Source organism: Erythrolamprus reginae, chromosome 12, assembly GCF_031021105.1.
Source record: "Erythrolamprus reginae isolate rEryReg1 chromosome 12, rEryReg1.hap1, whole genome shotgun sequence".
In the NCBI taxonomy this organism is placed as follows: domain Eukaryota; kingdom Metazoa; phylum Chordata; class Lepidosauria; order Squamata; family Dipsadidae; genus Erythrolamprus; species Erythrolamprus reginae.
Window position 1 is genome coordinate 18,142,616 of NC_091961.1, and position 16,683 is coordinate 18,159,298.

Below are 16,683 nucleotides of genomic sequence, written 5' to 3' on the forward strand. Positions count from 1 at the left end.
TCATAATCCTCTGTACTCCAGACAATTAATTTTTTTTTTCATTTATGGTTTATTTTTTAGAATTGTCTTCAAAGTTGAATTGTAAATTGTAAAGTGTTGGAGAAATCAGGAGATTCAGGCAGTTCAAATAAGTATAAAAATTTATTACAAGCTTAAACTCTGCAAAAATCTGAGCTACTAACGGCCAAGGGAAATGAGCAGGAGTTAAGAAAACATTCAATATGGACTGGACTTAAATCTCTTGTGGGTGCACAGAGATCCAAGACTTATGACATGTTTGACCCCTCCCTCGGGCTCAGCTTGGTACACAAACAACCAGAGTGAAGAAAACGCAAACAGATAATAATGTTAAAAGCTCAGAATAGGTAACCAATTCCAGCAGGGAATAGTGAGAGACTCAATTAGCTGCAGTTGACTTCTGAATATTCAGTGAATGTTTGTCCATGCATTTCTAAAATGATTAAAGGGGGGTTGAAGAAAGTTCCAATAGGAATTGATTATAATTAATCATATCTCAGTTTTTCAGAACAAATCCTAATAATCCTTTATTTGGGCAAAGAAAGATATTTAAAACAATGATGAAGAATCTGTTAATCTCTTTTGAGAAAACATTTTTCTTTGCTCCCTCAACATTTGACTTTATTTGTTGCTTACTGGAAATTTTTCATAGTCGCCATATCTGCAGTAAAGTTAATAAAGAATAAAATTCTCATAATAGAATTGCCAAATAATACATAGCAGAGTACATCTCATTAGGAAGCCCCCAATTTTCTGTGCTTTTGTTTTCTTTTCCCTGAATAGAATTTGCAGTCAGAATTGCCATTTTTTTGTTTCTTGACACTTCATACATGTGTCTTTTGAGACTGTTTTTAATCTTGAGAATTTAATTTACGAAGAATGTATTTCTGCTCAGCGAATAATTATAAACAGCGAGATAGTTGGTTTTAAATGAGTTTATGAAAGCAAATGTTTCTGGTTTTAGTCTTTCTGCAACATGTATTTAATTGGATGAACATCTTTTTATTATGGCAGTCTTCTACACCATAAATCATTAATGACAAAAAAAGCAGATGCTGTTGTCCGGTACAGTAACTTATTCAAATAAAATTGTTTTCCATGGCATTTATCTCCTTAAGTATCATAAGTAAAAGTCTACAACATGATTCTGACTTTCGGTAAATTTATCTTTTTCAGGGTAAAAAAAAGAAAAGAAAAAGAGAGAAACAGACTCAGCAACACATCCAGGAAACAGGAAGTATGTATTATTGCCACTTGGTCAATCTGGTCCTAACCCATCAGTCTGGTCCTGAAGGAGTGTAACAGCACGATCCCACCTACCCATCCCTCAAGTGAGAGGAAGTGGGCAAGATCAAAATTGCTACTGTTTATCTTGTCTTACAATGTCTCCTAATTGGGTGTTGTGTAAATGTATCAAGAAACCTAGCTTCCTAATCAGGGTAGGAATTACAAAATGACATCAAGGATTAAAAAGATGAGATGTTGAAGGGATAGAATGAGGGGGGGGGGAGGAATATAACTCCCAAGTAGTTGGTTCATAAAAATAAAATTGAAAGAGAATGTAAACTGGCTTCTGAACAGTCAGCATTATGAGAATAATACTTCTGGTGCTGTGGCTTGATACGGTCCTAACTACAATGCTGACTGGAAATGGTACTTTCAGAATAAATACATTTTTCAACCAAGGAAACAATCTGCTTTTAATCATTTCAGCCCTTTCCCTGTTTGGCTGAAAAAGTGTCATTTGCCTTTACATTAGGATGGTAGATTTGGAACTGCATAGTTTGTGGCTCCATCTTTAACTGCTCTCTTTTTAGCCTAATCAACTTTTATGAAATTAAAATACATTGGGATAATTTCAAGTGAGGTGAAAAGTTAGAGACAACAAAGGAATCAAAAATATACCTCTGCCCTCTTTGTTATTAACAGATCCAATGGCTTTGAAGAGCAAGAAGCCCTGCATGCCATACCTGTCAGCTGACAAGTCCTGTGACAGCCCTGCGTCCTCTCATGGCAGCATGTTAGATTCTCCAGCCACCCCCTCCACAGCCTTGGCATCACCCGCAGCCCCTGCTGCCACCCACTCTGAGCAAGCACAGCCCCTCTCCTTGACCACCAAACCCGAAGCCAGGGCTCAGCTGTCTCTGCATTCGGCGCCTTTCCTGCCCAGCAAGGCTGCTTCCTCAAGCCTCACCAGCCAGTCTGCTCTCCTCTCCAGGGCTCTGCCCTTCACCTCCATGCCCCCCACAGCTCTTCTGACTACTCCTCCGACTTTTGCAGCCATTTCGTCTTCTCAGGCTGCCCTGGCTATGTTGCAGGCCCAGCCGCTTTCCTTGGTAACCAAGCACGCCGAATGAGGAAGCTTTCCCAACACATGTCTCCCTGTTAAAAGCCCCCAGTAGAGATTACGAAGCAGACAAAGCCATTTATTGGTCAATATTTGACCCTTTCTGAACTCTTCCGTAAGGTGACTCTTGAGGAAGAAAGTGCTCTACTCTCAGAGTTGTTTTCAGTAGTCTGTCTGAAGACCATTTTTTAATTATTATTTTTTAATAATCCACCGCCATGAGAACCCCCCCCCCCCTACTTTTTAACAAAACCCTGAAAAGAATGAAAAACAAAGAACACAAGCCAAGTCCTATGTTTCTACCAGTGCCTCCTAGGCATGTAGACTTGTACAGATGGATCATCTCTCAATGGTGTTTGCATGTTTTGATATCTTGCTAACTTTTGCTATCTCCCATTCCCTTGGCAAGACGATGTTTTATATGACTTCTCCCCTCGTCCCGCTGTTCCATTCTTTTTCTAAGAGACTTGCAATATGTACCAGAAGACACAGTACCACAGAAATATAGTACCTCACTGTCATATTCAGAACTGCCGGGCCTCGGGAAGGCCAAATACATTTCTTATAATCTGGAGTGATTGTCCGGGAAAGTGGTAGTACAATCCATCCTATTTCCTTACAGAATTATTTTCTGTAGCAGGCTGTAGGGGAATAGGCTTTGGGAAATTCCATGTTATTTTAAAAATGGAAAATAAACCTGCATCCTAACTTACTGTGTGAGAGTATTCAATGAAGAATTTACATTTAATACATCTTGCACTCTGCCCCTCCTTTTTCCTTCACAAATAGAATATAATATAAGAATAGAATAGAATAGAATTTTTTTATTGACCAAGTGTGATTGGACACACAAGGAATTTGTCTTGGTGCGCATGCTCTCAGTGTACATAAAAGAAAAGATACTTTCATCAAAAATCATAATGATACAACTCATAATGATAGTCCGGATACAAATAAGCAATCAAATCCTATTAGGAACCAGTCAATAGAAATTGCAAGGATAAAGTTACAGTCATTCAGCCATTTGTGGGAAGAGATGGGTGATGGGGACGATGAGAAGATTAATAGTAGTGCAGATTTAGTAAATAGTTTGACAGTGTTGAGGGAATTATTTGTTTAGCAGAGTGATGGAGTTTGGGAAAAGACTGTTCTTGTGTCTAGTTGTTCTGGTGTGCAGTGCTCTATAGCATTGTTTTGAGGGTAGGAGTTGGAGCAGTTTGTGTCCAGTATGTTAAGTTGCAGAACCAAACCAGATAGTTGTAGAAGTGCAGATGAGAGACTCCGTAATTCCTCTAAATAACTTATCAGCAGCTTCTTGGGCAGTTTGAGCTTTCTGAGCTGGTGACGAAAGAATATTCTTGGTTGTGCTTTCTTGATGATGTTTTTGATGTTAGGTGTTTATTTTAGATCTTGTAATATCGTCGAACCTAGAAATCTGAAGGTCTCTACTGTTGATACTATGTTGTCTAGTATGGTGGGAGGTGGAAGTATGTGCGGGTTTCTCCTAAAGTCTACCACCATTTCTATGGTTTTGAGTATATTCAGTTCCCGATTGTTCCAGTCACACCACAAGGTTGTTCAGCCTCCCATCTGTATGCGGATTCATAATTGTCTCGAATGAGGGAGATCACTGTTGTGTCATCTGTGAACTTCAGCAGTTTAACAGATTGCTCATTAAAGATGCAGCCATTGGTATGGAGAGAAAAGTAGAGAGAGCACACAGCCTTGGTGGGCTTCTATGCTAATTGTACAGGTATCTAACGTGATTCTACTTAGCTTCACCTGCTGCTTCCTGTTTGCTAGGAAGCTTATGATCCACTTAGAGGTGTGTCAGATACTGCTAGCTGGTTCAGCTTAGTTAGGAGAGAACAAAGGAAAAGTAAAAAAAAAAACCTTCCTACATTACATTTTAACTTCACAGAAGCTGGGGGTGGAGTTGCTGGCTGAGAGTTTGGAGTCAGAAAGTGAGAACAAAGGAGAAAGGTGCCTAATTGCACGCAAATCATATAACTATAAACCAAAAATCATAATACATTCAGGGTCAGTGTGCTTAAGATTGTGATTTTATTTTATTTCAAAATGACTGGTTTAGTTCAGTGCAATACTTATTTTACAGCTGTGTTTTGAAATACTCTTTTCAAATTTGGATATTGTCCTATTTGTAAATAAATTACTGGTCTACGTGGACATATTACCTATATAGAATCTCTAACCTCTGCTCTCCAAGCAGAAATTAAGTGCCCAATTGAACCATTCCACGCTATTAAGCTGCCGCACAACCAGCCCACTCTCACCACAAAGATCCTGCAGGAGAAGGGCAGTATGGACAATTGTGGGATCTGGCAGGGTGAGAGGTGTGAACCATAAACACAAAGCTTTTGCTGTGTCCCAGCATAACAGATATAGTACCCTTGCTGACCTTAATAGGGACACTAAAGCAACAGGTCAAGATAGTTGTGATAATAACTCAAATAAGTAGGGGATCGTGGGTTGAGATGAAGAAGTTATTTTGAAAGGGGAAAGAGTGAAGCGGGTGAATCGAGTGAGTCTTTGGAGAGGGGCAGCATATAAATTTAATAAATAATAATAATAATACTATTACACATCAGTCACACAAGAGCAGCAAGGTATCCAAAAAGAACAACCTTCTGGTCGGTGATTCGACTGTAAGAGATGTAAATTTAGGAAGGGATATGGAGATTTTGAAAGAGGTCAGGTGTCTGCCAGGTGCTAGTGCCAGCAAAGACAAAAGCCATATTCTTAAAATAGTGAAGAATGCTAGTAAGGACTGTGATGTTGATGCTATTATACATCTTGGCACAAATGACCTGTCTAAAAAGATGTACTCTCTGTGCCAGAATGACTGCCAGAGCTTGGGGTATGAACTTAGTAGTATAGGTTATAGGCTTATCTTTTCAGAGATTTTACCAATGTATAAAGAAAAAAAAGGAAAAGACCAACGAGTTGCAGAATTTAATGTGTGGGTAAAGGAGTGGTGTAAAAGGGAAGGGTTTGGTTTTATTAGTCATGATTTCTGCAGCTGGTCCAGTGAGAAACTACAAAAGAGATGGTTTGCATCTATCAAAGAAAGGGACTGGGCTACTTGGTATTAAATTCCCAGATTTCCCAGATAAATATTTAAATTGAAAAGTGGAGGCAGAATTAATTGATATAGAACATTTCTGTCCCCAGCAATCTTAAATTAACAGGGTTACCAGCAACAATCTAAAATTAATAGGGTTATGTACACAACATCGATGTATGTGCGGGTAAGTTTATTAGCCCTGCTGTCAAGCTGAGCTGTCAGCTAACTAAGCTTTGTAGGAAGCACATCACAGTAGTAATAGAGGATTTTAACTACTATGACATCAACTGGGAGTCAAACTGTGCACCAAGTAGAAGATGCAACAGCTTCCTAACAATCATATTTGTTACCCAAAAAGTAGAGAAGGGAACAAGGGGATCAGCCATATTGGACTTATTTCTCACTAACAAAGATGAAATGATAGAAGGTGTTGAAGCTTCAGGAACCATGCAATATTGGAATTCAACATTATGCAAACACAAGCAGCAGAGCAAAGTCAAACTAAAGTCTTGGACTTTAAGAGGGCTAATTTCAATAAATTTAAAACTTGGGAAAGATTCCATGGATGAGAATCCTCAAGGAGAAAACAACTCAAGAAGCTTGAGAAATTTTGGAAAGAGATGATAAAAGCCCAGTCTAGCACAATACCAATGAAGAAGAAAAATAATAGGTCTCAAAAGAAACCAGCATGGCTACATAAAGAACCCTCTGACAAATTGAAAGACAAAAAGGACAAGTATACAAAGTGGAAAGGGGGACGTAACTAAGGCAGAATACCAGCAAATAGCCTGAGCCTCTAAAGATGGAAATGAGGAAAGCTAAGTCTCACAATGAACAAAGGCTTGCGACAAAAGTAAAAAGTAACCAAAAAAAGTTTATTGCAACATATTAAAAACAAAAATGGTCAAGGAAACAATTGGTCCATTCGAAGTGGCAAGGTGACAAGCAACAGGGAGAAAGCAGAGCTACTTAACTCGTTTTTTGCATCATCCTTTACAGTCCAACCTATCAAAAACAGCACCACAAAAAACAGATTAGGAACACAAGTTAAAATAGGGAAGAAAATGGTAAGGGAACACTTATCACCCACCCTAGACGAGTTCAAATCACCAGGACCAGATGGATTACACCCCAAGAAGAAATGTGTGGAAACTAAACAAAGAGAGAAGCAACTTAGAACTAAGGAGAAATTTCCTGACAGAACAATTAATCAGTGGAACAACTCACCTCCAGAAGTTGTGAATGTTCCAACACTGGAAGTTTTTAAGAAGATGTTGGATAACCATTTGTCTGAAGTGGTGTACAATTTCCCGCCTAAGCAGGAGGTTGGACTAGAAGACCTCCAAGGTCCTTTCCAACTCTGTTGTTGTTATTGTTGTGTCTGGAATTATGGTATTGAATGCTGAACTAAAGTCTACAAAAAGGACCCTTGCGTAGGTATTTGGAGATTTAAGTTGTTGTAGGATGTAGTGGACAGCCATATTAAAGAGCATCATCTGTTTCATCTGTATGCAAATTGCAAGCAGTCTTAACAGTGTATCCATGGTTTTCAACTGGGACAGCACTAGCTTTTCAAAGGTTTTCATAACTACAGATGTTAGAGCAGTGGTGGCAAATCATTTTTTCTTCCAGTGCCAAAAGAGTATGTCCGCACGCTATTGCGCCTGCGTGGGTGCCCAAACCCATAATTCAATGCCTGGGGTGGGCAAAAACAGTATCCCCCATCCCTGGAGGCCCTCTGGAGGCTGGAAACAGCCTAACTTCTGGTGAGCCCAGTAGACTAGTGTTTCACCCACCCCAGGCTCCAAAGGCTTCCCTGGAGCCAGGGAAGGGTAAAAATGTCCTTCCTCGTCTTCCCCAAAAGCTCTCTGGAAGCCAAAAACGCCCTCCCAAAGCCTATGTGCAAGGCAAAAATCAGCTGGCCGGCACACACATGCATGTTGGAGCTGAGTTAGGGCAATGGCTTGCGTGCCGGCTCTGCGTGACACCCGTGCCATAGGTTCACTATTTCTGTGTTAGAGCAACTGGCCTGTAGCCATTCAGTTTCTTGATGGTGGGTTGCTCTGATTTCCCTTGTTAGTATATTCCTGGCCTGATGGTACACCATTTTATCACCTTTTCTATATGCTTCCTCTTTGGAACAATGTAGCTGCTTAAGTTTCACTGTGAAGCAAGGTCTGTTGTTGCTACACATTCACAAGTTACTGGTTGGTATCAGTAGTGGGCTACTAGCCGGAACGCCAGAATACCTGGTAGGCAGATTATTTTTTCCCTATTTTCCTTCCCCAAAACTAAGTTGTTTCTTATACCAAAAAATATAGTAGTTACCAAGACCATCAAATGTTGGCATCTTCCCCATTAAAGCTTCTGGCTCTTTTAATTGGAGCATGAAATCTAAATTACTGCCCAAATTTTATAACTGTATGACGTTACCTGCCTGTTCATTTTAACGCTTTTATTTCCAGTATTATTCCTAGAAGTAACCTAATTCTCCATACAGTAGATCTTACACTACAGGATTTCCTTGTAAGCACATGGTGGGAAATGTAGATAGTATATGGTATCCTGAATATAAGAATTCTGGTGATGGTGTGAGTGATACACAAAGACATTCTTTGTTGTTATTGTAACTAGAAATCTCTTCCTCTGGGTCTCCCCCAAGTTCAGTTCAAGTTGCAATGATGCATCCATCTTATAATTTTATTGGCTGCAAAAGAGATAGCCCATTGCTTTCTTGGGTATTTTTTTTACTTCCCTGTCTAACTTATACTTCTGATATTCTCTGGAGAGTTTTCTTCTAAGCATTAATCATGACCAACTCTACTGACCCCAAACAAGATCGGTCAAGAATTTCCACCTGTTCATGTACGAGCCATATAGATTGAGAGGGGGTAGGGAGCACCAGAAGAGAGATGGTAATCTCAAATTGTGTCTTAGAACATGATTCTATAAATAAAAGCCAAGCTCTTTCCCAAAATTTAAGAAAGCACCAATCATTAAACAGTAGACATTTCACTTTGCTCTCTGGGTTGTAAAAGTTAGGCCAATTTTTTCAAATTGTTTTGTAGAACTGCAGATTTTGTGAGAAACCAATGGCAAAACAGTCTCAACCACAAAATGTTTACTCTGATGCAGTCAATTTGCTATTATAGTAGAAGAGTTTTGTCTCTTTGGGAGACCTGGGTTTTTTCCCTAAACGGGTTCCAAAATCTAAAAGAGTTTGAAAACCATCATAGCAATTTCATTCTATATAATTAAGCTTCATTTTCCAATTCATTTGCAATTACTGTCTATGTTAAATAACATACATTGGAGGTGGGGTGGGAAGGATATTTACTGCCTGTTTTTGCCCGATCTATATGCATATTTCAGAGACATTCATCCAAAAGTTAGATGACATTGAATTTAAGGTGATCTCTCTCCAGCCTCTACACATACACACACAAATGGGATGTGCTGTTAGCAATGGGTTGTGCTAATGTCTAGAATAATGGCCCCCAACCTTTTGGGCACCAGGGACCGGTTCCATGGAGAGGCTTTTCCATAGACATTGATTTTGTGTGCTCCCTGCATCCCACAAATGGGGCTTCGCTCATTTACACGGACCAGTTTCTGACACGTCACATGCCAGTGCACGGATCAAGGGTCTGGAACACTATGTAAAGTGGATTGGCCATATCACTTTTACACTTAGAGGGTAACTTAATGTTTTGGATCAGGAGTATCTTATCTTGGCAAGCAGCCTCTTGAATCAGATTTAAAAGCTGTGGATTTCAACTCCTAGAATTCCCATGGCTGAGTGAAGAATTCTATGAGTTGAAGTTCACAGGTTTTAAAGTTGCCAAGATTGACACCCTTGGTTTGGAAGGACCCTATGTTGAAATGTTACATACTCTTGTTTCATGCATGCAGCTTAGTGACTTGGATTAAAACCTTTAATATGCAAGGTTAATGGGGCTACAAAGTGTAATTCTCTCTATCCCTAGGATTTCTTCATGCTTCTAAAACCAAATCCAATGGAAATCAGAGAGGCCCGGATTCAAAATGTTAAGAAAGAGTAGCATTTATTGATGGTTCAGTTGAAGTCTGGAAAGGGAAGCACACTTGCATGCTTGGTTTGTAATTTATGATATCAGACACATATTTAAAGGGGGGGAAATAAAAAGAACTGACTGTTCACAGTAGATCAGTAATTTTAATATCCAGTGAAAGAGTCGGTAACAGCAAGGCAAGTCTCAAATAAAATTACATAAAACCAATTTCTTCCTGTGTCCTAGGGAGAAAATACCAAAATCTTGATAGAAATAGTATCTGCCATGCCTGTTGAAAAATATTGGCTGAATCCTTTTTTTTTTACAATGTATTTCCACTGAAAACAGGATGCTAAGTTTCTTCATGTTAGCAGTCCAACAATGGCTCCTTTTTTCTAAAAAGAAAAAAAAAGATTTCAAGAAACATCTCCAAAAACATTGCATATTTGGCAAAAAACACCTGGGTCATGTGCAACCTTGCTCAGAGAATCCCAAGAGCTGCCTGCAGACAAGCAGCCTCTTGAATCAGATTTCATGGAAAATTAAGGGCATGAAGCAACCTGTCAGAATAATTAAAGTCTGACCCTGGGCCAGACAGCTTCAAACAGATGTTGAGCTTTAGCAGGAGAATATTTCTTTGTTTTACGCTGCATTTTCCCATACAGGAAAGAACATCTGTTAGGGTGCTGCTTCAGGAAGAAAAAAATGGCAAACTCACTTTACTGTAACTGGTTGGAGGGGGGAGACGGTCAAAATACAACTGGTGTCTTAGTTTGAGGGTTTGTGTCTAGGCAATGTTTGCTTCCAATGAAGTACAGGTAGTCCTCGACTTAACAACAGTTGTCACTAACTTACCTACAGCAATGATTCACTTACTGCTGATTTTTAATTAATTTATTGAGGGGGTTTTAAGGATGGATGATTGGGATTGGATGGAAAGTGTATGTATGATGTGAATGAGAGTAATGTTATGAATGGAAAGGTCAACTTATCTGGTGACGTAGAGGTGGGATGGGATGGTGGAGGGCCGGAATATTCCGGTTCTGCTGGAGAGAGGCAGATATGGTGGGAGACATGGGGTAGGCCGCTCTCGGGGAACGAGAGCTCGCTGTTTGAAAGCGATCCCTTGTTCCGGCCCCATGTGCTCAACCCAGGGTACTGGTGACAAGCGAAATCCGGGCCTGGGCTCAGGCTGTTGCTACTCAATGCCAGGTCGGTTGTAAATAAAGCTCTCCTCATCCGGAATTTGATCTTGGATGAGGAGGCTGACCTAGTTTGTGTGACTGGGCCCAGTGGGAGGAGTTCCTCTCTCTGAAATTTGCCTAGCTGGGTTTCAGGTTTGGCACCAGCCACGACCCCAGGGAAGGGGGGGAAGAGTGGCAATTATAGCCAAGGAGACTTAGCCTACACAGACTCGCTGCTCCTGAGATTGCAGATTGTGAGTCCCTCTTTGTGAAGTTGGATATAGGGGTTCAGGTGGGCTTGTTGCTCACGTACCTGCCTCCCAGCTGCCTGTCAACAGCCCTGCCTGCGCTGCTCGAGGAGGTAGCCAAGCTGGTGGTGGAGTTCCCCGGACTTATCGTCTTGGGGGACTTTAATCTGCTGTCACTTGGTGAATCCTCTGAGTTAGTGCAGGAGTTCATGGCCACCATGGCGGCCATGGACCTGACCTGGCCTCTCTGGAATCAATTCCCTCTGGAGATTCGCACTGCCCCCACCCTCCTCGCCTTTCGCAAGACCCTTAAGACCCATCTATGACCCCAGGCATGGGGCAGCTAGATCATGGCCCCTTCTTTTCTGTTCGAGTAGACTGACTAATAGTAATAATAATAATAACAAGAACAACAACAACTGTGGGAAGACAGATCGTAAAATGGGGCAAAACTCACTTAACAAATGTTTCACTTATCAACATAAATTTTGGGCTCAATAGTGGTTATAAGTTGACGACTACCAGTAGCATGGAGTCAAACCACTTCATGTAAAAAGCTACCTGGCCAGCACAATCCTTGCATTCCAATCCTCTCTCCTCTTGCTAACAAGATGGTGCTTCTGGATGGCAAGATACTAACCAAGTTAGGGCCTCATCGGGCATTGGCCAGCCATTCTAGAGGCAGTGTAAAGCATGATGTTATCACAATCATCAGTGATAATTGAATGGCTTTGGTAGTTGTCATGAAGTCAATAGTAGAGTTGCTGCTTGTTTGGCATGTTTTCATAGGGTGGGAATATGAAAAATAACAGTCTCATCAATACTGCAGATATGGGCATCTTATATCCTTTGCACCACTAAAAGTAAAGCTAAATTAGTTACCGCTGTAAATGTAAGTGGTCTATAATGAGTCCTAATCGGATGTACAGTAGTTTCACCCAATCTTGAAATCTTACCCCCCATTATTTTCCCAATGGTATAATAAACAAAAGGAATTGGATAAACATAAGGATTTTGTTTATCTTGCCTCACTATTAAGTGATCTGCTAAGAGACCCTGTAGCCACATTTTTCATAGCTGCCCACCTGCATGCCATGGATACTACCCTCCCACTTCTGCCCCATAAGTCTTGAGTACATTATTGTAATCTAATTCTGATTGCATCAAAGTTTGCCCCAAAATGTGTACATTTAGGATTAGTCCAATGAGTGTATTTTGTGATCACGGAATATTACTTTTCCCCCTTTTTCCCTGAAGGAAAAACTATTGTAAAGAACTTAAGCTTTAGTTCTAAATATGGAGCCTACTGGCTGTTGACTGGTTCCTTGACTTGGTACCTATAAAAAGGCAAAGGTAGGACTAAGAAATTACATTTTACTTTCAAAGTAAAAAAAGATCAGTCTGCAGTGTTAACAGCAAGATCAGCTTCTGGTTGATAAGAAATTAGTGAAGTTGGAGACAGTAGAAAACAGCTTCCTTATATTTCATTTTTAGGACTACAGTATATATAAACATTCAACATAATTTAGCATTTCATTCTTTCCAGGAAAAAAGTGTGTGTTTGGATTAGATGAAGCTTAAATAGAATTGGAAACTTTCATTCAGTTTCCAGATCAACAACAAAATCTACCAGCATCATTTCTATGTCAGTTCTAAGACTCAAAAGTATAGCTAAACCTTAAATGTTCATTAATGACTTGCTACTTTGGATATTGCCACTTCCTTCACAGCCCTTCATTTCTTTTACTCTGCTTGTTTCTTAGCCAGATATTTAGATTGAACAAAGCACAAAATTTGTATGTGTGGTGGTGGGACTTGATGTGGAGCTCTCTTGTTACTCTTCAAGAAGTGTAGTTCTAACCAGACCAAAGACACGATGAACTTGCCCTGTTTTAAGAGCAGCACTGGAAAAAGAATTTACAAATCGCCCTCCCCCCGAAAAAAATTGCATATACAATTCTTTCTTGAAATGTCTAAATTTTCCACGTGTACATTCAGGGCTAGCCTATGGTTGTGCATTGGGCTATCATTAAACTACAGTATGAACTTAGTTATTTAAATTGGTTCATTGTTTTATTTTTACTATCTGTATGGGAGGAAGTTCTTACGGGGGCTGACTTTGTCTGCTATACCCTTTTCTTTCTGTCCATACAACCTGCTGTAGACCTGATGCATTGGGGTGGGGTATGTTGTAAGCTCTAGCACAGAGTTTCCCAACCTTGGCAACTTGAAGAGATCTGGACTTAAACTCCCAGAATTCCCCAGCCAACATTCGCTGGCTGGGGAATTCTGGGAGTTGAAGTCCAGATCTCTTCAAGATGCCAAGGTTGGGAAACACTGCTCTAGCAGATAAACAGATAAGATGCCATGTGTTGTTCTGCTTCAGGTAGGATTAAATGTCTACATTTTATTGATATTCAGTTTGGATTTCTGCATTTCTTTGGTACCAGCTCATGTTGTGTTCAGCCTTCTGGAAATTAAGGTTCTGGAATGGTGTCTTGGCTAGCTTTAGCTTTTAGCTAGACTTTCCTGGATGCATGGTTAGCATCGGAGTGCTCCATTTTGTGCAGAGAATCTTGGGTTGCAGTCTTAAAACATAACTGTCTCTCCCATGGAGTGTTTGTATGTCTGGAAACCCAGACATCTGTCCTACCAATGGATAAACAGTAAACTTAACTCAATGGCTATATACATCTTCATTGACGTGTCTTTCAGAAGTGTCAAATATGACACCTGTAATTCCTGGTTAGCTATGCAATTTTAGTTTTTGTTAAGCAGGAAATTATTAGTATGCGTTGTAATCTATGAAATATTGATGGATATGAATATTACTCTGTGACCTTCCCACCATCCTTACTCCTGGTTTACATCCATGGGCATGTCCCTTTTGAGTTGAATTTTGGATTACGGTAACTTCTGAACCCAGTCAATTTGGGTCTTTGTTAATAAATAATGGCTAAACTAAACCCCTGTCTACTTTTTGTGTTTTTCCTTCATCAGTAGCCCTTAGTAGCATTCATGCCAGCAAGAGAGGCAATAAAAGATGGGCATTGACTGTAAGACAGCCTTGCAAGAGAATGGACTCTTAAGAAATAACAATAGACTGAGAGTGTCAATCTCTCCGTTCTCTTCTGCAGCTGCACAGGCCTAGCGGAGGTGAATGGAGGGTCTCAAGTTACCTCCCCTCACTCCATTTGCAGTCTTCAGGAATCAACTGCTTGAACTTGGTCAGCAAGATACACAGGCCTGTGTGGCCCTTTCTTGTTCTCCTCTTTCACTCTTTGTGTATTACTGTTCTGTTCTGCTTTCTGTCTGTAACAATTATTGTAGGTAGCCAGGTTCTAATTGTATGACTGCTTTTCTTTGGGGATCCACTGACCATCTCATTAAAAGCCTGAGTTGAGTAGATCTTTCTTTTTCTTTTCAGAGAGCTTGTTATAAAACCTCCCGAGTGCAAATAGCATCTGGGTCCCTGTTCATAGCTTTAGGTCTCTTTTGAAACCGAGAGTTGTGTCTGCCATCTTTGCTTGCATAACTAATCATGGTCAATGCAGGAGAAGCCTTCTCCCACGCCTTCCTCTCTTGTGTGTCTCTTCAAATCAGGTTTCTTCCCCCACCCCATACTAACTGAAATGCCTAATGAAGACCCAAGGGATCTTGCCAAGCAAGAAATAATTAGGGACTCCGACAGAAGCCTATTGCAAAGTTTGGGCAAAGGAGGCTTTCTTGATCCCATCTTTTGTGACAGACCATCGGGGAAGAACGCCAGATGTCCTCTTTCCCAACTCCACATGTTTGGAGTACAGGAAAAAAATCCCCCAGCCTTTGGCTTGCCTGCCCAAGCAGCTGGTGCAGGGGCAGAAGCTATGCTTAATACATTTTAATTAGCATCATTAAACTCCTCAATTTGCTAATTGTTTTCCTTTTGATCTTCTATTCTGACCAAATTAATCCTCTGGGGAGCAAATTGGTTGATACGTTAGTGCTTAGATGCTTCTAATCAGGTGAAGACTTAATTGTCATTCCCTGAATGGGACTGCTTGGCAGGCTGATTTCATGGGCAAGTGCCAAGTTGGCACGGTGGACATCTGACTGGGTTAACCGTGGGTCTCCCAATGTCTTGAGTTCTGAATCTTAAGTTTCTTGCACAGTGCTTTGCTAAGTTGGAAAGTAACCACCTAGCTCAGCAAAGTGCCTTGAGACATCCTATTGATTTACCTGCCAGACAATTTTATTTTCAGTCACTTAAGTTGTCTTAGTTTGGAACCAGGTTTAGTTCACATCAAAAGAAAGACAGTTCTTTTTGTTTGTCCTGAGGCTTCAAGGTGGGCATTTTCTTAAGTGTCTTGCCTAATTGATGCTATCCAGAGTTGAGTTGTGACCAGAATCCCCAGCCTTTGTGACGATATGCTCCTGTCCCAAAGCATCTGAGTGGTGCTAAATTAAAGGATGGGCTTAGAATGGCCACAGAAAAATTGGGGATCAGTGGAACTGGGGGTCCCATTTAATTTCCCTGTCACTTGTCGAATGAGATTTGCACATTCTTGATTTCCAACTAAGATGTAGTGTGACAGCACAAATATCCTAGATCAGGGTTTTCATAGTATGGTCTGGGGGGGTCCCTGAGATACTTTCAGGGGGCCTGCAAAGTCAAATCATGACTTTAGAATTTCTCAGTTTTAATTCCTACTGCACTCAATATTGATAAATATAACCCACATAAACCAAAGCTCTTGGGGCTTTTAAGAATGTAAAAGGGTGCTGAACGCAAAGCATTATGACACAATTGTCCTAGATCAGAGCTCTCAAACTCCCAGCCCATGCCTGGTTTAGTGAAAGAGTCCCGATGAATCACGTGAAGCCACCGTGGGTTTGACACCCCTGTCCTAGATGAACTGATTCTGTGGATAGTATAATTATCTAGATTAGTCAGTAGATAGCACTTGATTTAAGATGCATGTGGATAGTGTTTCTTTGGCTATTTTAAGAAACAATAGAAGTGATTGTCTTTTCTCCTGACAAGTCTATCCTTTAATTCTTTTGCAATGCACCCATTCTATTTATCCCTTTGCTAACCTTTTTTAATTTGCCAGTGATAGAAGAGGTTACTCTCTTCTCTGTAGGATATTTGGCTAAGTTATATGAGTCATCATCTTTTAACTCAGCCAGCCTATTTCGGCAAATGCACTAGTGTGTTCCATTTGCAGCGTGTTGGGGCCTGGATTGAATTAAAGGGATCAGTGAGTTGATGGAGGAACTGGTAGATAGATTGGCCTCAGCGTAAGGAAATAGCTCAGAGCAATGTTTCTTTATACTGGCCATTTGAAGATGCGTGGATTTCAACTTGCAGAATGCTCCAGCTAGTATGGCTGACTGGGGAATCCTGAAAGTTGGCACCCACACATTTTCAAGGTTGGGATACATCAACTGAGTGTTTTATCAATCCCGAATAATACTTTGGTTGTTTGGTAGTACTATAGCCATTTCTAATGACAGTTCAAGAATTATACATCTTATCCTAACTGGCAAAATTATATACAGTGTTCCCTCGATTTTTGCGGGTTCGAACTTCGAGAAATGTCTATACCACGGTTTTTCAAAAATATCAATTAAAAAATACTTTGCGGGTTTTTTCCCTATACCACGGTTTTTCCCACCCGATGACATCATATGTCATTGCCAAACTTTCGTCTGCCTTTAATAAATATTTTTTTAAATAAACTTTAATAAATAAACATGGTGAGTAATAATCTGAATGATTGCTAAGAGA

The 16,683-nt window shown here is 40.4% G+C and overlaps 1 protein-coding gene across 1 annotated transcript in view; it reads left to right on the forward strand.

Annotated features, from left to right (window-relative positions):
• TCF7L1 (transcription factor 7 like 1) overlaps positions 1-3,073 on the forward strand; it is a 92,689-nt gene extending 89,616 nt beyond the window's left edge. The window contains exons 11-12 of the mRNA XM_070765655.1: positions 1,195-1,255; positions 1,948-3,073. Of these exons, the coding sequence (XP_070621756.1) occupies positions 1,195-1,255; positions 1,948-2,375 (489 nt within the window). The 3' untranslated portion in view covers positions 2,376-3,073. The remainder of the gene's footprint in view (positions 1-1,194; positions 1,256-1,947) is intronic.
• The last annotated feature ends 13,610 nt before the right edge of the window (positions 3,074-16,683 follow it).